Here is a 23,572-nt window from a genome sequence, read left to right as displayed (position 1 = left end):
TTGAAATGTAGGTTAAGGGTAGACACCAAGCCAAGTGCTGCAGAGAAGCTTTCCATTCCCCTCAGTGCAGCTCAGTAACATTCCTGTATGTACCCTCAGTATGAAATGTGGGTATCCCTGTGACATTCACAGAAAGGTGGGAGGCTTCTCTCTTCAAATTATGCAGTTTGGAGCAGAGAGTTCTGGGAGAGAACTGTTGGAAGAAAGTGGTACACAGCTCTGGAGATTTGGGGGTTAGACATCAGCTGGGTTTTCAGGTTCATAGGCAAATGAACCCAGAATAGATTTGGTGTATGCAAATATACCTCATATTTAATAACTTGATTATAATGAAGCCTGAACAGTCTGTGCCTCTTTCTTCTCCTTTGGATTTGGATGTCAATACATGTCATGGTTTTGCTCATTAGAGGCATACCTGCATGTGTATCTGAGGTGGAAGGCCTGACCCCATGATTCTGGAGAGGAAGAGGGGAAAGTTAGATAAAGTGAAGTCCAGAGAGAGAAAGGAACTTGTCCAAGCTCACAGTGAGAGTTGGTGGAGGTACTTTGATTTGAAGTTCTCCAGTTCTCTTGACTCATGGTTCTACCCACTAGACCAGAGGTTCTCAAGCCAGTCAAGCTGGTTTTCAGCATATCCACAATGAATATGTATGAGATAGATTTGCATGCGTTGATTCTATTGCATACAAATCCAACTTATACATATTCATCATATTCGTGGCTATCCTGAAGATCGGGTTAGATGACCGTGGTCCAAAGACTATGGTGAGAATCACTGCACTTGATAATTAATTTGACTGCTGGGCTGACCCTTTAGGTCTTTATCTGCCATCATCTACTATGTTACTATGTTATGTTGATTGATCCGCCTCCCTTTCTATGCTTGTTAGTCTAAAAAGCACCTTGACCTCTACCTAATTTTCCTCTAGGCCTCATCTCTCCCGATGTCCATCATCATTGTAGGAGTAGGACCAGCAGAATTTGAGGGTAAGTACTGATATCACTGATTACTTCTCTCCAGAGGTTTGGAAAGATTACTGGCATGTCCGTGTCCACCATCTATGTTTCTGTCTCTTTAGAATTATCCCGTGTTCTTGATAAAACCTGGGGAGAAATAAGGTCTTTCCAGCCGATATTCAAAGTGAGTTAACCGGCTGGGAATGGCCGCCAACTGGTTAAGTCGCTTATCAGCGGCTATCTGGTCATTTTCAGTGGCACTTAACCGGTTATCTTCAGGGAAAATGATCACAGAGCTGGCACCTATATCCACATTGTTTTAGCTAATCAACATGTCACATCCACTGTCCCTTCCCCTTAATATCTTGGGTGAGGCAGTTCAGGATTAATAGTGGACAGACCATACTAACCCCCCTGTTTACAAAGCCATGCTAGCTGACACAGCCCATTCAAACTATTGTCGGCATTGCCTCACGAAAGCTGCTAGCACAACTTTGTAAATGGGGGGGGGGGGGGGGAGAAGGAAAAGTATAATTTCAAAGATTAGGGGGCCCTTTTACTAAGCCATGTAAGTGCCTACGCGCACCCAACACGCATCAATTTCGAGTTACCGCCAGACTACCACATGGCCCTTGCGGTAATTTCATTTTTGGCACACCCAACACGCACTAATTTTGAGTTACCGCCCGGCTGGCGTGCATCCACTATGCACACCCAAAAAATATTCTTTATATTCTGGCATGCGTCAGCTACGCATGTCAAGTGGCATTTGACGTGTGTAGGTCATTACTGCCCGGTTACCGCATGAGAATTTACCGCTAGGTCAATGGCTGGTGGTAAGGTCTCAGACCCAAAATGGACACACGGCAGTTTTCATTTTGCCGCATGTCCATTTTCGGCAAAAATTTTTAAAAGGCATTTTTTTACAGGTGCGCTAAAAATGATTCTGCGTGCACCCAAAACACGCGTCTACACTACTGCAGGCCATCTTTCAGCACACCTTAGTAAAGGGACCCCTAGGTTTATAGCTATGCACCCAACTAAATATCCCCCCTCATATCTTCACTCCAGCACAAAAGCACCATGCAAGGGTTACATTTATATGTACTTAATGTTCAGCTGTACCTCGTGAGTTCCAGTGAAATAGGCCATGAATGCCACTTTGAGACCTTTTTATCATAGGTTAGGATCACTGTATCAGCATACCCCCACATGTCCACCCCCACCCTCATCCTCAACACACAAACACTTATCCTCACATCACTCTCACTTTCTCTGTTCATCTGTCTTTTTTTCTCTCTCTCTCATGCACACATACCCCCTCCTAGGTAGCACAGACTTGGGGTCTGAGCTGTTAAGGTTTTAATGCTTTGAAAGCATCAGAGCACTTGCATTTGACAAATGGTTTTAATTAAAGGTTTTTGGATGGAATTGGAGAAACCACACAATAGACCGTGATGATCGGCTGTCCATTAAAGGGAAAAAAGATTGCAGAAGATGCCAAAGGAAAACACAAAACAAGATCAACAAAAGGCTTTTAGGAAAATCAATGTTATTTCAGAATGTAAAAGTGGAAAGTGTAATTTTTCATTCACAAGATCTAAAAGAAGCTTCAATTAAAACAAACACAAAAAAAAAGAATTATACTGGAAGGAAATAGCCAAGGGCCAGCAAATAACACCCATGTAATAAAATACCTTTACACTAGCAAAAGAATTTAAATTCAGGCCCACTATTAAATAAAAAACCATGAATGTGAATGCTCTGTGACCAGCCTGTGGAAATAAGCTCTATACTACGTAGTGCAGTGACTTCAAGAAGCCATTATTAAAATGGGATAAGCTACATAAAATGTATTTTACTGTTTTGGGATCTTGCCGGGTACTTGTGACCTGGATTGGCTTGGCCATTGTTGGAAACAGGATGCTGGGATTGATGGACCTTCAGTCTGTCCCAGTATGGCAACACCTACGTACTTATGTCTTGGGATTCTGAATGGAATCTTGCTACTCTTTGGGATTCTACATGGAATGTTGCTACTCTTTGGGTTTCTGCCAGGTACTTGTGACCTGGATTGGCCACTGTTGGAAACAGGATACTAGTTTGATGGACCTTCAGTCTGTCCCAATATGGCAACACTTATGTACTTATGTAACAAGAAGGGACACTTTCTGAAAGAGATGGAGTTAAGTATTTGATAGACTGTGTCCATCTTTTTAGGCAATAATAGATGTTCTTTATGAAGTCAAATGTCACTATCTTTTCCGGCTATTAATCAGGTTAGATCTCAGCAACAATTAATGTCTTCTTTTCCATATCTGGCAGCTATGATATGGAATTCTCAGATTGCAAACCAATTAAAGTGAAAACCTTCCTATTTCAAAAATATTTTTTAGCTAGAAAATGATAATACGCTACGTCTTGATACACAATTTTTTCATATTGTTACATTTAGGGCCCTGTTTACTAAGGTGCGCTAGTGTTTTTAGTGTGCACTAAAATTAGCACACGCTGAGCACTAGAGACACCCATATATTCCTGTGAGTGTCTCTAGCGTTAGCATGCACTAAAAACACTAGTGCGCTTATAGCACGGCTTAGTAAACAGGGTCCTAAGTTTAGAATGGGTTGTTTATCGGTAAGTGTTTATGTAATTCCTAGATTGTCCCAGTCTTCTTACTGTTATCTGCATAGAACTAAGTAGGTTTATTTATTTAAAAGATTTATAACCCACTGCATCCTACAATTCTAGGCAGTTTACAATTAAAAAAAACCCCATACATAATAAAACAACAAACTCAACATAAAACTATGACACAATAAAATAAATGTCCTTAAAAAAAGATTTGTTATTGCAGAATATAAAAATCTAGGGCTAGATTCTAGATATGGCACCAAAGAAACCATTGCCAAAAAAGCTTTATTCTATAAACCGCGCTTAAAGTTAGGCGTGGTTTCTAGAATAGCGCTTACAACCAGAGGTCACATGTAAATATAGGCACCGCCATTTGCACCAATAAAAATGTGGTGCCGCCCGTGACTAAATTTATGCACGGATCCCCCATATTCAATAATTATGCACATAACTCAAAACCACACCCCTGATCCATCCTGAGACGCCTATGACCCTCCCTTTTCCATGCCCGCTTTTATAGGCGGCACATAAAATTTAGGTGCAAATCCCACTCCTAAATTTATGCATGTAAGTTCTAATTAAATCTAATTAGTGCCAATAATTGCTTGTTAAAAAGCCAATTATTGGCACCGATTGGCTCATTATGGAATTAAATTGTGCCCAAATTTGCATGCACAATTTTAATAGAATTTGGGGGTTAGTGTAGTACAATATGTAATGTGATGTAAGTAGAAAGGTAGCAAACTATGGGGTCCTTTTATTAAGCTGTGGTAAAAGGGGGCCTACGCTAGCATCAGTGTGTGTTTTTGACATGCACTGGATAAAAGACTCTCTTTTTTTTCTGGAAAAGAAATGGCCATGCGGTAAGTGAACCACTTGCCATGTGGCAATTGTTTTGTGGGGGGAGCACTTAACACCACCTATTGAGGTGGCGGTAAGCAGGGGCATGGCTACGTGGGGCCACGGAGGCCTGGGCCCCCATAGATTTGGCCCTGGACCCCCCTGCCGATGACCCTCTCGACCCCTCTCCCGCTGTCAACCTGCCGTCGCCTACCTTTGCTGGCGGGAGACCCCAACCCCCGCCAGCCGAGGTCCTCTTCTTCCTTCGTTCTGTCTCTGAGTCTGATATCCTGCACATACAACATGCAGGACATCAGACTCAGAAACAGAACGAAGGAAGAAAAGGACCACGGCTGGCAGGGGTTGGGGTCCCCCTCCAGCAAAGGTAGGCGAAGGCAACGGCGGGGGAGGGTTGGCGGTGGGAGGGGGGTCGAGAGGGTTGTCGGCAGGGGGGGTCAAGGTGGTGGCGGCGGTGGTGCCGGGGGGGAGCTAAAATGTGCCCCCTCACCTTGGGCTCTGGACCCCCCTCCCGCCAAAATCTGGCCACGCCCATGGCGTTAAGGGCTCCCACACTAACCCAGCAGTAACTGGGCAACAATTACAGCCGGGTAAGCAGTGGCACTACAAACATAGGAAATATTTTTGTAGCACTGAAAATGGTGCATGCTAGGGGTGGAAACGACCGCCAGGGCTCCTCTGCCTGATGCCTTGCACCAACCCTTTAGTAAAAAGGCCCTTATGAGCAGATACCAAAATTGTGCCCTTTCCATTATGCCATCTGCTTGGCTGTGACACAGTAGGACATGTCGGGTGCATTTCCAGCTCAGGACGCTCCTAGGAGTACATAAGCACCGCCATACTGGGAAAAGACCAAGGGTCCATCAAGCCCAGCATCCTGTCTCCGACAGCAGCCAATCCAGGCCTCAAGAACCCAGGCCCCCCCCCCCCCCCCAAAAAAAATAATTTTTAAATAATGTTCAATGGACTTTTTCTTCAGGAATCTGTCCAAACCCCCCTTAAGCTCTGTAACAAGTTGCTGATAAGGATAAAGTGATAACAGTGTACAAAAAGGTAGACTGATGATTTTCAAGAAAAAAAGATATTAAAATGCTGAGCTGGGGCCACTGGCAGCTTCCACCTTCCGCTGGCTGCAGTGAGGAAACAGAAAATTTTCTGCAGTTCAAGAAGGATCCAGGTCAGTGGCCTGATATGACCTAGAGGAAGATTAGCAGTGGGCAAAGACAATATTGTGATACATCTCTCAAGGGACAAGTGAGACACAGTGTTATGAACTCGATAAATGAGAGCTGTATTATACTTCTTTCAGGAGGATAGTTTAAAATTGTTCGTGATCCATTTCAGTCACTTCAAAAGAGGACAACTGAAAGTTACAAGGTTAATAATCCCTCAAGGAGCTTCCGAAGCTCATTACCGAAGAGCTTAACCAGTGTTTCTCAAAGTAATTAGTACTTACTACCCTGAAACCATTTCACAGCAAGATGGAAGATTTCCAACTGTGGCCAGATAGAGCTGATCTTACAGTCTGCCAAAAGAAATATATTCCAGCTTTGAGATTTTCCTTCATTTTATCTAAAAACGAAGACCATTAAGCCAGAATACTAATCCTTTGGGATTTTGGGTCATTATAGCGTTGATGACAGGCTTTGATAAGACAGTGTGATAGCTGATTTCATCAGCTGAATGCAACACAGAGACCTTGAATACCGTTTGCAGTTTAGGTCGCCCCTCGTCTCAGAAAAGATACAGAGGAACGGGAAAAGGCGCAGAAGAGGATAAAGAAAGACTAAAGGGGCTCCACTGGAGCCCCAACTTCAGGGCTGCCGAGAGACTGGGCCAGGCCCAGGGCAAGGCCGCCCCCCCCCAAGGTCACCGCTGCCGCCACTCCCCCCCCCCCCCCCCGAGGCTACCGCCCCCCTCCGTCTGCCACCAGGCCGGGTCCCCTGCATTGAAATCACAACGTCTCTCATCGTGTGAAAGTGCTGCAGGCAGCAGCAGATCGCCTCCCTTCGGGCCTCCTTCCCTACCTGTGTCCCGTCCTCACGGAAGTTATGTCAGACGAGGGCGGGGCACAGGGAGGGAAGGAGGCCTGAAGGGAGGCAATCTCCTGCTACCTGCAGCGTTTTCACACAGAGGTGAGAGGCGCTGTGATTTCAACGCAGGGGGCCCAGCCCGGTGGCAGATGGTCGACGATGGAGCCAAGGGCGGGCAGGTGGGACTGCGGCACCGGACCCCCCTTGGAGGCCCAGGCCCGGGGAATTTTGTCCCCCCTGCCCCCCCCCCCCCGCGCTCGGCGGCCCTGCACCACTTACATTCTTACTTTACAGAATACTAAAAGTTATACGTGTTCCTGCCACACTTTGGAGTCCTTTTACCAAACTGCTGTAAAAAATGGCCATAGCACACGCTAAAACCATTTTTTTTCTGCATGGGTAAAATGGAGGGGGATAATCGAACGGGCGGGGCAACCCGTATTATTGAAACAAGATGGACGTCCATCTTTTGTTTCGATAATACAGTCGGGGACGCCCAAATCATGAAATTTAGGTTGACCTTAGAGATGGTCATCCTCGGTTTTCGGCGATAATGGAAACCGAGGACGCCCATCTCAGAAATGACCAAATCCAAGCCATTTGGTTGTGGGAGGAGCCAGCATTCGTAGTGCACTGGTCCCACTAACTGAATGTAAAAAGGCCTTTCCTTGCCGATCCGGAAAGGAACAGGCATGCATGAAGGAAATTGCATGCAAATGAGCTGCTCGCTGTTAGCTCATTTGCACACGATTTCCTTCCTAAGGAGGGGAAGCGACGGCAGTTGAGGACGTCCAAAATGTTTCAAAGAAGGACATCCATGCCTTCGTTATGCCTCCGCTGACACACACATACCTCCCCCCCCCCCCAGGGACCTGTATACTGACCCCCCCCCCCCCACAGGGAAGGCCAAATTTCAAGGGAGTGGAGTGGAGGAGTGGTGGAGTGATCTAGTGGTTAGAGCACTGGTCTTGCAATCCAGAGATGGCCAGTTCAAATCCCACTGCTGCTACTTGTGATCCAAAATCCAAATAAATAAATAAATAAAGAGGGTGTCAGAGGCATAGCAAAGGCATGGATGTCCTTCTCACAGAAACATCCACATCTTGGACAGAGGCATAGCAAAGGACATACTCTAAAAAGACAAAAGTTTTTGAAGTTGTTTTTTTTCGGGGTGGGAGGTGGTTAGTGATCACTGGGGAAGTCAGGGAAGGTCATCCCCTATTCCCTCTGGTGGTCATCTAGTCAGTTCGGACACCTTTTTGATGCTTGGTCGTGAAAAAAAATGGACCAAGTAAAGTCGGCCAAATGCTCGTCAGGGACACCCTTCTCTTTTCCATTATCAGCCGAGGATGCCCATCTGTTAACTACGCCCCATCCCGCCTTCGGTACACTGCCGACACACCCCCTTGAACTCTGGTCGTCCCCGTGACAGAAAACAGTTGAGGACGGCCAAAATCGGCTTTCGATTATGCCGATTTGGGCGACCTTAGGAGAAGGACGCCCATCTCCCGATTTGTGTCAGAAGATGGGCACCCTTCACCTTCAAAAATAAGCAGGCTGGCCACTTTTTCTATTTCCTGCTTTAGTGGCCATGTGCTAATTTTCCCATTAGGTTGTGGCCATTAGCACGTGACCATTTACTGATACTTATTTTGTAGGTGGTAAGAGCTCATGTACTAACCACGCACCAATCAGTTAAAGCGCGGAGATGTAACTGTATTAACTGATTAGCACAATACACACCTATTTTCCACGCCGACCTGATCCCATGCACAATTTACCTCAGGATGCCTGAGCAATGCCTCACTAGTGGACATGAGCTGTGGTTTTGGGGTGATAGACTTAGGAAAAATGTCAGGGAAATTCTTTTTCACAGAGAGAGTGGTTGATGCCTGGAAAGCCCTCCCGAGGGAGGTGGTAGAGACAAAAATGGTGACGAGATTCAAAAAGGTGTGGGATGAACACAGAGGATCTCTATTTAGAAAATAGATGGTATAAAGGAAAAATTACACAAACTTAAATGGTTGCAGGTAGGTGGATGTGTGAGTGACGCTTGGACAGTGACTCCAACTGTGAAGATCTAAGGCCGGGGCCAGGCAGACTTTGTAGGTCTGAGTCTGTATATGGCAATCTAGTTTAGGATAGGCTGGAAAGGGTTTAATGACAACTTCAGTAGCTGCAACCCACGACAGTGCTGGGCAGACTTTTACAGTTTGGGTCCCTTAAATGACAAGACATATTTGGATAGGCTGGAGCGGGCTTTGACAGCAACTCCAGTATGTGGAACATGGGGACAGAGCTGGGTGGACTTCTACAGTCTATGTCCCAAAAAACCTCAACTATATAATATCACATTCATTGTTGATTTAATTGTGAATTGATAATGAGTGTAACTCTTGGGCAGACCAGATGGACCGTTCAGGTCTTTATCTGCCGTCACTTACTATATCACAGCACTAAAATTACACCCCAAAGCAAGAGTTGTATCGGAGTGAACCGGAGGTTCTATATACCAGATAAGTCATTACTTAGTTAGAATTGTGTTGAGAAGAATCCTGTTATAAATTGATTCATAAATAAAAATAAGAGGAGGTTTTTGAGATCTATGATGAAGAAACTCAACTTTAAATTAAGCAGCTACTGCAAGCTTTGAATAGCATCGGTTGAGTATCTGGGATCTTTTCCTCCTTTTTAAGGAAGGTTCCATATTCGCTCTTGCTTTGGGGTGTAATTTCAGTATTGTTTGAGCAAGAGGGTTGCCAGTTTGAATAGTAGTTGACCACTACGTCACAGTAAGCATTTTTTCTGCTGTAAGCATGTGTTAGTGCTTACTGCAGGTGAGTATAAGGGACCCTCGCATGTGCACTTACACCAGCTCTGTGGCTGGCATGAGCACTAAATCTTCTGCATGTTAATACCTGGTTGGTCCTAGTATTTCTGTAACAAAAAGTACATAAGTATTGCCACACTGGGACAGACCAAAGGTCCATCAAGCCCAGCATCCTGTTTTCAACAGTGGCCAATCCAGGTCATAAATGCCTGGCAAGATCCCCAAAAAGTACAAAACATTTTATGCTGCTTATTCCAGATATAAGCAGTGGATTTTCCTCAAGTCAATATAATAATGGTCTATGGACTTCTCCTTTAGGAAGCCGTCCAGACCTTTTTTAAATCCTGCTAAGCTGACCGCCTTTACCACATTCTCTGGCAATGAATTGCAGAGTTTAATTACACATTGAGTGAAGAAATATTTTCTCCGATTTGTATTAAATTTACTACATGCCCCCTAGTCCTAGTATTTTTGGAAAGAGTAAACAAACAATTCACGTCTACCCATTCCACTCCACTCATTATTTTATAGCCCTCTATCTTATCTCCCATCAGCCGTCTTTTGTCCAAGCTGAAGAGCCCTAGACACTTCAGCCTTTCCTCATAGGGAAGTCGTCCCATCCCCTTTATTTTTTTCGTCGCTCTTCTCTGTACCTTTTCTAATTCCACTATATCTTTTTTGAGATGCGGTGACCAGAATTGAACACAATATTTGAGGTGTGGTCGCACCATGGACCGATACAAAGGCATTATAACATCCTCACTTTTGTTTTCCATTCCTTTCCTAATAATACCTAACATTCTGTTTGCTTCTTAGCATACTTTCTCTTACAGAACAGACTCCTACCACATGCCCCTAACTGAAGCAGCGCAGTTATAGAATCGCCCCTTATAGTAAATTAAACAGAGATGATGAGACGTAAACTTGTGAATCTGTCGATGTTTATCTATACAAGATATATTGCTCTGAGACATGAATGATTAGCCCTGCAGTTATTCAAACAGTATCTGGTGCTTGAATAAAGAGGATCTCGGAAAGTGATGTATTGGTTTCGGACAGGGCTGGTGTTAGACATTCAGGGGCCCAGACCAGAGACTGGGGAGGGGGACCTGAAGGTAGCCTTCAGCCTATGCCTCCTTCAACATGAGGCAGGCTTGGGAGCCCTGTGTAGTATGTGGGTCAAGGGCAATTGCCCTGTTTGCCACCTCTGGGTTTGGAGAAAGCAGGGAGAAGGGATGAAAAAAGCTCTGAATACTTGTTCCTAACTCAGGGGATATTTCTGAACACTGGTAAAAGTTCAGTGTTGTATCACTGTTTAAGAATAGACTAGAGCTATCCAAGAAAATGACAGACCAATTAGAGGAACTTCATAATGTATGAAGTGTTAAAAATGATTGTAAGAGCTGAAGTGGAAGACATGGCTTGATTAATCAGAGGAGACAGCTCAGTGCCCTGCAAGAGCGACTTTCTCTCTCAAGGATGTGGGAATTATTACGTCTATTCCACCTAGTCTGCAGTGGTATGCAGCCCCCTCCCCCACAAAAAAAGGGAAGACACTTGAAGGTGATATACCCACACATAAATACAAACGAATGAACTTTACCAACTTCAAAGTGTACAAAATGCAGACACCGTAAAGAGAACAAGACAGATCCATTATTCATACAGCTGGGGCACTGAAGGAGAATTTCGTGAACAGCCCATTACACAGTTTGTAAGAATAATTGTTAATTATCTGAATTAAACTGCTGTTATACAATTTGGTATGCCATGATTTGTTTCAAGAAGCCCACAGATGCACAAGAACACAAAAGGGGTAATTTTATAAGTGGGTTTCCTGATGCCACATGTCGACAGTCTCTTATAAAATGATATCTGTCACTCAGGGGTCCTTTTACTAAGATGAGCTGAAAACTGGCCTGCGCTGGTGTAGATGCGTGTATTGGATGTGTGCAGGTCCATTTTTCAGTGCACCTGGCCGAAAATGGATGTGCAGCAAAATGAAAATTGACGCGCGTCCATTTTGGGCCTGCGACCTTACCACCACCCATTGACTTAGCGATAAGGTCTCACGCGTTAACCAGGGGGGTAATCATCAGCCCACATACAATGCTGATTACCGCCCGGTTAGTGCCGTACGCCAGAAAATTTTCCAGCAGGCATAGCGGATGCACGTAAAAAATGAGATTACCGCCCAGGCCACGCAGTAGCCGGGCGGTAGTTCAAAATTGGCGCAGTCTAGGATGTGCGCTCGGGCCTACACAGCTCAGTAAAAGGCCCCTCAGATTCCATTATCTCCCTGTGTCACCAAGGAGAGCACTCCCGGTACAATCAAGAAACAAATGTCCACCAGCAACTTCAATCTTAAGGCTTTTATTCCATGCAGGTTTCTAGTAGACCTGATACACGGTTCCCACAGCAGCATTCACCTTCAATCTTAAACACATGTAGACCACCTGAAAGTATGTGGCAAATAGTCCCCTTTAAGCAGTAGGCTGCCAGCACCTACCAGGATTCAATACAGGCTCACAGTCAGCTTCAGTCTGGGCTCTTTATCCAGTCCACAGTAAACAGTAGTTCAGTTCCCAAGACAAACAGTTCATTCAGTTCATCATCCCAGTTAAATCACAAAGCAGTTTCAATACTTTAGGGACTTCTCACACCCAAGGGATTTTCCCTGCAACTGCTTCTCTCTCACTTCTTCTCTCCTCCTGAACTGAACTCCCCTGGGACTCCTTCCCACCTGCCTAATCAATCCCTGGCTTCTGCTCTCACAACCAATCATTCTCCTTCCACTAGCTTCCCCCACACCCATACCAGGTGAGTTAAGCATTAGACTAATGATAAGCTCCTGCACACAGGGTTTCCTAACTCTCTTTCCCCCTAGTGGCAGCCAATCTACACGTCCTGCCAGCTTACACCCATGTCTTCCCCTATTGCAGCTAGGAGTCCAGTCCGGGTTCTTCATCTCACTCCCTGGCTCCTTGCCTGCAATGCATTCTGGGACTTGTATTTCAAACTAAAACTGCCTTAACCCAACTATCCTGGATGTGATTATCACACCTGGCATCAGCACGTCTCACACGTACACACCTGAATTTACACCAGCCATAGAGCTGGCATAACTGCAGTCATGTAAATTTGGGTCACATGTGTCTTACTTGATGTTATACACATAAACGGGAGCCCTACCCATGTCCCACCCATTCTCTGCCAATGTGTACACCCCCTTGCATTTATATATTATGCCATTTACATGCACTGTTACACAGTAACATAGAAAATTGAAGGCAGATAAAGACCATATGGCCCATCCAGTCTGCCCATCCATGCCGTCTACCTTCCCTTCGAGATCCTATGTACTTGTTCAAAATTCTGTTCAAAATTCTGCTGCACGACTAATATTCCGCCAGTGTCGTTATGCTCATATTAGCCCTCTCCTCAAGTCACTTCACTGGCTTCCTATCCGTTTCAGCATACAGTTCAAACTCCTCTTATTGACCTATAAGCGCATTCACTCTGCAGCTCCTCAGTACCTCTCCACTCTCATCTCTCCCTACACTCCTCCCCGGGAACTCTGTTCACTGGGTAAATCTCTCTTATCTGCACCCTTCTCCTCCACCGCTAACTCCAGACTCTGTTCCTTTTATCTTGCTGCACCATATGCCTGGAATATACTTCCTGAGCCGGTACGTCAAGCTCCATCTCTGGCCGTCTTCAAATTTAAGCTAAAAGCCCACCTTTTTGATGCTGCTTTTAGCTCCTAACCCTTATTCACTTGTTCAGAACCCTTATTTTATCATCCTTACTTTAATACTCCCTTATCTCTTGTTTGTCCTGTCTGTCTGTCCTAATTAGATTGTAAGCTCTGTCGAGCAGAGACTGTATCTTCATGTTCAAGTGTACAGCGCTGCGTACATCTAGTAGTGCTATAGAAATGATAAGTAGTAGTAGTTGTCCCAAGCTTTCTTAAATTTAGATACAGTTTTTGTCTCCACCACTTCCACCAGGTGACCCTTCCACACATCCACCACCCTTTCCATAAAGACATCCTTAGGTTACTTCTGAGTCTATTCGCTTTCACCTTCACCCTCTGTCTTCTCATTCCAGAGTTTCCTTTCAATTGAAAGAGACTCGCCTACTGTGCATTTTTGCAACATGGGTAGTTAAATGTCTCTATATCTCCCCTCCCCTTCCTTTCTTCCAAAGTATACATACTGAGATCTTTAAAACTGTCCCCAAATGCTTTATGACGAAAACCACTGACCATTTATGTAGCCACCCTCTGGACCGATTCCACCCTGTTTCTATTTTTTGAAGGCACAGTCTCCAAAATGAGGTCTCACCAGAGTCTTGTCCAGGGGCATCATCACCTCCTTTTTCCTACTGGCCGTTCCTCTCCCTGTGCACCCAGGCATCCTTCTAGCTTTTGCCATCACCTTTCTACCTGTTTGGCCACCTTAAGATCATCATATATGACCGTTCCCAAGTCCCGCTCCTCTTTCATATACACAGAAGTTCTATACTCAGTTGCCCTGCTAGTGCACATTTCCACGTGCAAATTCAGGTGTTTATTTTCAAGTTATTTAGTTGCTTTGGTAGGTACTAAAATATATATTGATATTGGTGGTTCCACACTGCAAAATTAAATTGTAGGCACATTTTTAGGTTGTTTTTATTTTTTACTTACATTTTACTTACACTTTCTTTATCTCCCTCATCATCCTCTGCAGTCATACACTTCCACTTTTTCAATCCCTCCTCCCTGCTGCTGCCTCCTCCCACAAGTTATAGATGAGAGGGACAGAAGGAAATTAACTCTTTCTTTCACCAGATGCTCTACTCTGATTATACCACATTCATACTGCTCCCCAACAGAAGCGTAGCCAGGTTGAGGGCGCAGGGGGAGCAGAAAGCGGACTGCCAATGGCGCTGGAGCTTATTTTAAACGTGACAGATTGTGTCAAAAATAGGTGCCATTTGGGGGAGTGGCCGCTCCCCTGGTGACCCACCTAACTACGCCTCTGCTCCCCAGTCTACTCCCTCTATCCCTTACCACAGAACACATTTCTTGGCTCCATAATTCCTGTGCAGTCTTCCCTCTTCCCACCTTGACCTTAGCATTCACTCCATCCTCTCCCTCATCCCAGCACATGCTTCCTGGTCCCCTAATAGCAGCATCCCTCCCTCCCCCCAACGCACACATTCCTGGCCCTAGCAATTCACATCTACACACTCCACTCTACTCATGCAGCCGCTTCCATCTCTGCCACCTCTGTCTGTTCCCTGGGCCCATGATACCACCACAACCACCACTGTTTTTGCATCCTCTCTGGACCGATGTTGTGGAGCAGGTCTCCTTTTATACAGCAAAGAAAACAGATCCTGCTGTGATGATGTCATCCGACTGTGACAGTAGCAGCTGGATGATGTCACTGGATCACTGCAAGTGGGGATGAGTTTTGGGGATTTCAGTTATAACTGGAAAACCCAGTGCTTTTTTTTGTGCCAGTATGTGCAGGTATAGTGTACTGACACCTTTTTTTACTTGCCCACACATCCCTCCCCCCCTTCTCCCGCCTGCCTACATCACTCTCTCTGGGTCCAGCACCTCTCTTTCCCACTCTATCCTAGTTCCAGCGTCTCTCCCCTTTCCTTCCCTCCCAGCCCCCATGTCTTCCTGGTTCTAGCATCTGCCCCTTTCCCTCCCTCCCCGCAGTCCCTCTGACTTTTTTCCTTTGCTGCTGGTAGCGGCACTGCATAGTTTAAATTGGACTGCCTCGGGGCTTCGAGCCTTCACTATGATGTGTACAGCCCTCATTGACGCAACTTCCTGCTTCCACAAGGGCAGGAGATGTCACAGGAAAGGCCTGAAGCCCCAAGGCAAGCCAATTTAATTGATTCAGTGCCGCTACCAGCGGCAAAGGGAACAAGTCAGAGGGAATGTGTGTGGGTGGGGGCAGAGAGGGACAGATTCTGGAACCAGGAAAGGGGAAAGAAAGAGGATAGATGCTGGAACTGGGAGAGGGTGGGTGGAAGGAGAATGGGGAGGAATGCTGGAACTGGAAAGGTGGGGAATGAAAGGGGACAGACGCTGGAACCAGGAGAGGGAGGAAGGAGAAAGGGAAGGGACACTGAAACTGGGAAGGGGGCGAGAAAGAAAGAGGACAGATGTGGGACCTGCCAGATGGAGGAGGAAAGACAGGTGCTGGATCCAGGGATAGAGAGATGGAGGTGCTGGTCTACTGGATCTGGGGGCAGTGAGGGACAGACAGGAAGAGGTGCTGGATCCAAGAGTTAGAGGAATAGGGATAGATGCTGAACTGGAGGGGGGGAGGAGGGAGAGGGTGAAAAAACATAGAGACTGGAAGAGAGGAGAGGAAGAGGGGGGGGGGAGACACTGCACCCAAGAAATGGGGAGGAGAGAGAGGGAAAATGCAGGATGGAAGTGGGGAGGACAGAGGGGCAGATGATGGAAGTGGGGAAAAGAGAGGGGGAAATGTGAGAGAGGGGATGCAGAGAAGAGAGGGGTGAAATGCTGGATAGAAGTGGGAAGGAGAGAGGAGGCAGATGATGGAAGAGGGGAGGAGAGGGGTGCAAGCTGTAGGTAGATACAGTCAAAAGAGGGAAATTGAAGATTGGATAGTAAGAAAGAAATGTGGACAGAGGCAGAAAATAAATTGAAGAAAGCTGAAAAGAAAAGGAGGAAAGAAGAAATACAAACGAACATAAAATCCTGGCAATAGAGTTAAGAGAAGATGATGAAAGTAGAAACCAGAGACTGGGACCAACACAATTGGAAAATTAATATGTGGCCAGACAACAAAGGTAGAAAAGAATTTTATTTTTAGTTTAAGAAAAAGTAATGTGGTAGCTGTGTTAATTTTTTGTTTTATTGTAGTTGTTAATATGTAATGTAGTGAATGGAATATGTTATTTTTGAAATGTGTGTCTGCTATCTTTATAGCAGTACAAGAAGGAAATATATTTGTTTTTTTGGTATTGTCCTGCATGCCAGAGTCTGGTTTTGGGGGGGGGGGGGGGGGGGGGGTTCAGCTGAATTTTGTCTACATATTTTAATAGTTTATGGTCACTCTCAGGGGTTCTTTTGTTGGACCTGGGGACTGGTGTACTATTTTCAATTATGCCTTTTTATATGTGTCATGGCTGGTAAATGGGTGTGGCTACTGTAGAGGCAGAGCCATATATAGTGATCCCGCCCTTAAGATTGGCCCTGTATGGTACCTTTTTTCCTACAAAAAAAAACCACTGGGAAAACTCTAATACTTTGCTGGAGGTATTTTATCCGAGTTTTCAGGTTATAACCCAAAATAAGAAATTCTAGCTGTACAGCTGCCTGGTGCCTGGCTTTAGCCCTCCTGAGACTTTTGTTGCCTGAACATTCAAATCTAATTCTTACTGGGGCTTCCCCAGAGGATAGCAGGGAACAGCTGGGTTCCCAGGTTTACCTTCTGCCTCCAAAATGTTTTCTGCAAGCCACAGGAAGAAATCAGCAAGAAGGCTGTGAAAAAGATTAATTCTTACTACACCTCCACTGATACACACTCTTACAGACCAACATACGTATTTACACACACACATATGTATCTACAAACACACACGTACAGACCAACATACATATCTACACACACACACACACGTACAGACCAACATACGTACCTACACACACACACACACACACACACACACACACACACACACACATACATACATACAAACCAACATACTTATCTACACACACACACACACACACACACACACACACAAACAGACCAACATACGTACCTACACACACACACACACACTCACACACACATACATACATACAAACCAACATACTTATCTACACACACACACACACACACACACAAACAGACCAACATATGTATCTACACACACACACATTCACACACACATATGTATCTACAAACACACACACACTTTCCCCTTAGTCTTCAAATGCTTAGGGCTGATCTACACTGGAATTTGCTAAAACTGACTCTGCTGGGAAATATCACATAGCAGGTTGAATTTAAAAATATCTTTTTAGGGTTCACATTGCTCAAAGAAGACGTGCCGTCTTCCCCCTTTGGGCCAGTGGAAGCAGCAACAACATAAGTTTGGCATTACAGAGCCCTGCATCCTACCTATGCTTGCTTTCCAGGCTACTTTATTATGAGTTTATTATCCTTCCTCGTTGTTTTGCTTTTCTTTCCAGACATTACTGCTCCAATACCTATATCCATTTCCTGATCTTCAATATTTGTACTTAACATAGGAGCCAGCTCTGTGGGTGCCAAAGGGTGCCGAGTTCCCCCAATATTGAGCAAGCTTCTTCATTTTGTCCGGGTGGGGGGTAATGTTTTTGTGTTTTCGGGAACTGGATCTGAGTGGTGCATCTACTGTTGATACTTTAAGACTCTTGGTTTCTCTATCTTTCTTCTCTTCACTGCACCCCTCTCTCCTTCTTTGTTTCTTTTTTGTTTTTGTTTCTCCTGCTCTCACCTTCTACTTTGTCCACATCGATCTACAGCAATGGAAGAGTTGGATGGGGATGAGGTGCGTGTCTCCTCCAGGGGGCGCTATGCAGAGAGAGACATTGTGCAGGTACAAAGACAAATGCACATACACACAGTCCTGAATCAAAGTGATCTGCTTAAGAAATTTCTACACCTATTGTCCTTGCTGTGATCCCGCAGCAAATCTCTCCTGTGTTTTAAGAACATTAAAAAATTCCTCTTTACCAGGGCCACCGAGAGACAGAGCCGGGCTCTGAGCAAGGCCACCAGAGCACCAGCCACTGCCGCTCCCCTCCCCACTCAGGATGCAGCCGCCACCCCCCCCCCCCTCTTCCCACACATGGATCACAGCTGCCATCACCGCCCCTCACTCGCTCAGGTTGCCACCGCCTACCTTCCTGCATCAGTGCATCTGCTCCTCCCTGGCTTGCAAGAGGGGTTCGGAGCTGGGGTATGTCTCTCTCCTGCTCCTGCTGGGACCGGCTTATCAAATTAACGCAATCACCCAGGTCCTGACAGGATCAGAAGAGAGACAGACCCCGGTGCCGGGAGGCCAGGCCAGGGGAATTTTGCCCCACTCTCTCGGCGGCCCTGCCAAGAACTACAGTTTATCCCTGCTCTTGGGAGGAGAGGGAAGAGGGACACAGAGAAGTGATGCTAGACATGGGAGGACAATGAAACAGTGGGGATGCTATATTCCTTTCTATTTCAATTTTACTTTATTGTGCAAAGCAGTATATTAAGCTTTTTAGGAAGTTCCTTAAGACCTTTTTATTTAGGAAATATGTAGTATATGTTTCTAATTAAGATATTGGTTTAACTTTTGTATTATGTTAGAGATAATAGCTTGTAATACTTGTTATTATATTAAATTGTACCATCTGAATGAAGTATTTTGGTATCTGCGGTATAAGTCCTGTATAATAATAATAATAACAACAAGTTCAAACAAACAAAAAAATAAAGTTTTAAAAAATCTAGAATAATGGCAAGGCTGCTTGTTCTTTCTGTGGTGGAGATTTAGGGTTTATCCTGTTCTATTACTGTTTTCTCATCTTCAACATGCAATAGCTGAAAAGGGGACCTTTACCCCATGCCGTGCTTCTCTCCTTTGCTGGTGACAGTGGGATCTTCTGGGAGAGCCCTGCATGTAGTAATTCTTTTCAATAAGGTTTTGTACAGGGGTGTACAGACCCTCTTCATCATGCTGTCTACCATCAGCAGTTGAGGAACTGGGACGGAACAAATTTCACAGACTTTACAGATCACTGTACACATTTGTGAGTGTGGTGTGTTCTGCTTTACTGCTGTGAGCTGCCACCTCCATCAGATGCTGCACAACATGATGCAAGCATCTAAGGAAAAGGGCAATTAATTAATGATTAATGGAGGCTCTGAGAAGAGACTAGGCTGGCAAGCCATCATGGACACAAAGGATGGGCTTTGCAGAGACTTTGCAATCGTTGGCTGACGCTGAAATCTACTATGTTAAAATATTCATCCAAGGAACACTAAAATGTAATGTTACTTCCCTTCTGGGAAAATTCAGCATCACTGCGGGAGGGGGCCACGGAAGATAGATCTAGATAGATGTAATGCATCTTCCTTATTCTGCTGGGGATAAGCTGATTACTGTTGCTGATGAATGGTTAGGAAGAGCATTCTCCTGCCATGTACTGACTCTTGAATTATAGAGAAAATGGTATTAATTCTAAAGTAATTCTCTTCTTGGAATGGGGTGTAGCAGCACATTTCCACATTATATGCCCTGAATAAATTGATAGGAATGGAGCCAGGTTTTATAGTCCTGCATAAATTTTCGGTGGGTAAGGGTAAAAGGTTGGATTTCATATACCACTTTTCTGTGGGTACAACCAAAGCAGTTTATATATATTATTTGTAGGTACTTTTTCTGTCCCTAGTGGATTCTCAATTGTAAGTTTTTGTACCTGGGATAATGGAGTGTTAAGACAGGGGTGTGCTGGCAAATTTTTAACAACAGGCTCTTTCTCCGGACGTAGCCAGCTCTGCAGTTGGAAGGGCTAGGGGTGGCCGGGGTGGGGGGGGGAGCAACACTTGCCTCTCTCTCCTCCGTCCCTTCGTGCGGGCACGCTAAGCATACCTTTGCTGGCAGCCAATAGATGGACTGCCACCACTCCCAACGTCTTGCTCTGAGCAGCATGCTGAAAATTCTCACACATTCTGGAGAAGTCCCAGCCTGCTGCTCAGAGCTGGAAACAAGGAGTGGGGAGCAGCAGCAGTCTAGTTACTTGGCTGGCAGGGCTCAGCATCCCCACCAGCAAAGTAAAAGAGAATTCAGCAGGGGGCCCAATCCCACATTTTGGGAGCCAGTTGTTAAAGTAGCCATGGAGGGCCATACTTTAACAACCGGCTCCCAAAATTCTTAAAAACTTAACAACCGGCTCTTGTGAGCCTGTGAGAGCCTGCTCCAGCACACCACTGTGTTTTCAGCTTGGAGAAGAGACGGCTGAGGGGAGGCATGATAGAGGTATATAAAATAATGAGTGGAGTGGAACAGGTGGATGTGAAGCGTCTGTTCACGCTTTCCAAAAATACTAGGACTAGGGGGCATGCGATGAAACTACAGTGTAGTAAATTTAAAACAAATTGGAGAAAATCTTTCTTCACCCAACGTGTAATTAAACTCTGGAATTCGTTGCCGGAGAAAGTGGTGAAGGCGGTTAGCTTAGCAGAGTTTAAAAAGGGGTTGGACGGTTTCCTAAAAGACAAGTCCATAAACCACTACTAAACGGACTTGGAAAAATCCACAATTCCAGGAATAACATGTATAGAATGTTTGTACGTTTGGGAAGCTTGCCAGATGCCCTTGGCCTGGATTGGCCGCTGTCGTGGACAGGATGCTGGGCTCGATGGACCCTTGGTCTTTTCCCAGTATGGCATTACTTATGTACTTTTACTAAGCCACAGTAAAAAGTGGCCTGCAGTAGCGTAGACCAGGAGCGTAGCTATGTGGGGCCACGGGGGCCTGGGCCCCCATAGATTTGGCCCTGGACCCCCTGCCGACGACCCTCTCGACTCCCCCCTCCCGCCGCCAACCCGCCGTCGCCGTCTGCTATTGCTGGTGGGGGACCCCAACCCCCGCCAGCCGAGATCCTCTTCTTCCTTCATTCTGTTTCTGAGTCTGAAGTGCAGGACATCAGACTCAGAAACAGAACGAAGGAAGAAGAGAACCTCGGCTGGCGGGGGTTGGGGTTCCCCACCAGTAAAGGTAGGCGATGGCGGGTTGGCGGCGGGAGGGGGGGTCGAGAGGGTCATCGGCAGGGGGGGTCAAAGTTGGTGGTGGTGGTGGCAGGGTTGGCAATGACGGGGGGGTGGGTGTCAGCAATGGTGGGGGGTTGGCGGTGCCGGGGGGGGGGCTAAAATGTGCCCCCTCACCTCGGGCTCTGGAACACCCCTCCCGCCAAAGTCTGGCTATGCCCCTGGTGCTAACCAGGCGGTGGTGTTGATTTGGCGCATGCTACATATGCAGTAGCTCTACTTCCGCTTTGTGAAAGGGTCCCTAAGTGACTTGTCCAAGGTCACAAGGTCAGGGGCGTAGCTAGACCTTGGCGAGAGGGGGGGTCTAGAGCCCAAGGTGGGGGGGGCACATTTTAGCCCATCTCCCCCAGCCACCGACCCTCCCTGCTGCCAACCCTCCCCTGCCACTTTCAACCCCCCCCCCCCCACCGCTGCCACCGCAAGGTACCTTTGCTGGCGGGGGTCCCCATCCTCCACCAGCCTTAGTCTTATTCAGCGCCGATCTCCGACGCGTTTGAAGATCTATGCTGTGAGTCCTGATGTCCTGTGTTTCATTTAAAGGCATGTGCAGGACGTGCTGGATGTCAGGACTCATAGCACAGATCAGCGAACGCCGGAGACCGGCGCTGAAGAAGACTAAGGCTGGCGGAGGTTGGGGACCCCCGCCAGCAAAGGTACCTTGCAGTGGCAGTGGGTCGAAAGTAGAGGTGGCCAGGACTAAATCTGTGGGGGCCCATGCCCCCGTGGCCCCACCTACCTACGCCCCGGCTGCAGTGATAATCAAACCCAGCTCCCCAGGTTCTCAGCCCACTGCCCTAACCATTAGGCTACTCCTGAAATGTGCCATGGGTATAAAGTATCCATGCACATTTGCACCTCACTTTTCTGTAGGCACCTTTTCAAAGCCCTCCCCTCACCTAAACATGCACAAAAATTGTGCATGTAGTGGAAGTGGAACAACGCACGCATCCATGGCTGCACTGAGGGAGAGTGGTTTTTCAAGAGCTACTAGTGCACATAGAATGCTTTCAGTCCCTGTAAATTGCTTTTAAAATTGCCCTAATAAAATTTGATTCAAGGCTGGACTTTTAAAAACATAAAAATGAATGATGATCACCAGTGAGGCTGGCCAGAAACCTGCTAGAATACACATGAAGGGGTCCCTTTACAAAGCAGTGGTGAGAATTGGCCTTAGTATGCCCTTGCGTGGGAGTGGCCTAATGCAATGGGTTACAAACCTGGGGAACCAGGTTCAATTCCTGCTGCCAGGACCGGCCTGAGGCAAGATGCCGCCTGAGGCAGAGCTTGCAAGCGCCCCCCTTCTCCCGGGTGTTTTGCCTAGTCAGACCCCAAATGGACGCACGGCAATTTTCGTTTCGCCGCACGTCCATTTTCAGCAAAACAAAAAGGCCTTTGTTACGGCGCACTATAAAAATGGATCAGCGCGCACCCAAAACCCACGCCTACACTACCGCAAGCCATTTTTCAGCGTACCTTTGCAAAACGACCCTTAAGAGCACATTAGTGCGTAATACAAATTAGTAAAAGGATCCCGAAATGTTCTTGTCCCAGTTGACACTGTAGTAAACTGTGATGATCTGTCGTCAACCATTTCAGTTCGAGCTCACTTGTAACTTCTTTCTTTTCTCCTCTCACGTTGCAGTTCGTGCCGTTCCGCGATTACGTGGATCGATCAGGAAACCAAGTCCTCAGCATGGCACGACTGGCCAAAGATGTGCTGGCTGAGATCCCTGAACAGCTGCTGTCCTATATGAAGACCCGTGAGATCAAGCCACGATCCGTCCCTACTTCAGCTACTCAGCAGAGCCTCTCCGGGCATGTCTAAAAGCCCCCCCCCCCTCCTCCACCCAAGCTGCTTCAGTGCTATGCAGGATAAGGACCTTTCCTGCTAGTAGCAGGCAGATTAATGCTGTGAATCTTTCCCCTCCCCCAGCATCCAGTCAGATATCCCATAGGACTGCATTATCTACATTTGCCCACCCCTGCTGCTACCACTGACTTTGTGGGGTCGCAGTTTCCTAGAGCCTTGGGAGGGCGGGGGGGGGGGGGGGTGGGATTGACCAGACAGAATTCTAAAGTCAGCTTTGCCTTTCCATTTGCTGCAAAGCAGAAGAGCAAGATTAAACATGCAACCTTGGCTTAGAGCACAGATCTGCAGGAGGCAAGACATCTTTTCAGATGTGCCAGCTGGATCACCTCTGTGGGCTATCCTGGACCAAACAAGTGCAGAAGAGACTAAAGATGCAGCACTTAGGGTTCCTTGAAAATACAGACTGTCAGCTAGAGAATGTAGAGCACTGACAAACATTTTTTTAATTATACAAAGAAGTACTGTACATTAGTGCTTAATAAGGCATTATATACCATAGAGCTGTTGTGATTCAGAATATCAATAAGTTTTCAATGCTTTATTAGACAAC

At 46.2% G+C, this 23,572-nt stretch overlaps 1 protein-coding gene across 1 annotated transcript in view; it reads left to right on the top strand.

Annotated features, from left to right (window-relative positions):
• Positions 1-22,942, top strand: part of CPNE9 (copine family member 9) — a 180,818-nt gene extending 157,876 nt beyond the window's left edge. The window contains exons 19-20 of the mRNA XM_030206386.1: positions 930-987; positions 22,795-22,942. Coding sequence (XP_030062246.1) covers positions 930-987; positions 22,795-22,877 — 141 coding nt within the window. The 3' untranslated portion in view covers positions 22,878-22,942. The remainder of the gene's footprint in view (positions 1-929; positions 988-22,794) is intronic.
• The last annotated feature ends 630 nt before the right edge of the window (positions 22,943-23,572 follow it).

Source organism: Microcaecilia unicolor, chromosome 6 (genome assembly GCF_901765095.1).
Source record: "Microcaecilia unicolor chromosome 6, aMicUni1.1, whole genome shotgun sequence".
NCBI classification, from domain to species: domain Eukaryota; kingdom Metazoa; phylum Chordata; class Amphibia; order Gymnophiona; family Siphonopidae; genus Microcaecilia; species Microcaecilia unicolor.
This window is presented reverse-complemented; position numbering and strand designations above follow the sequence as displayed.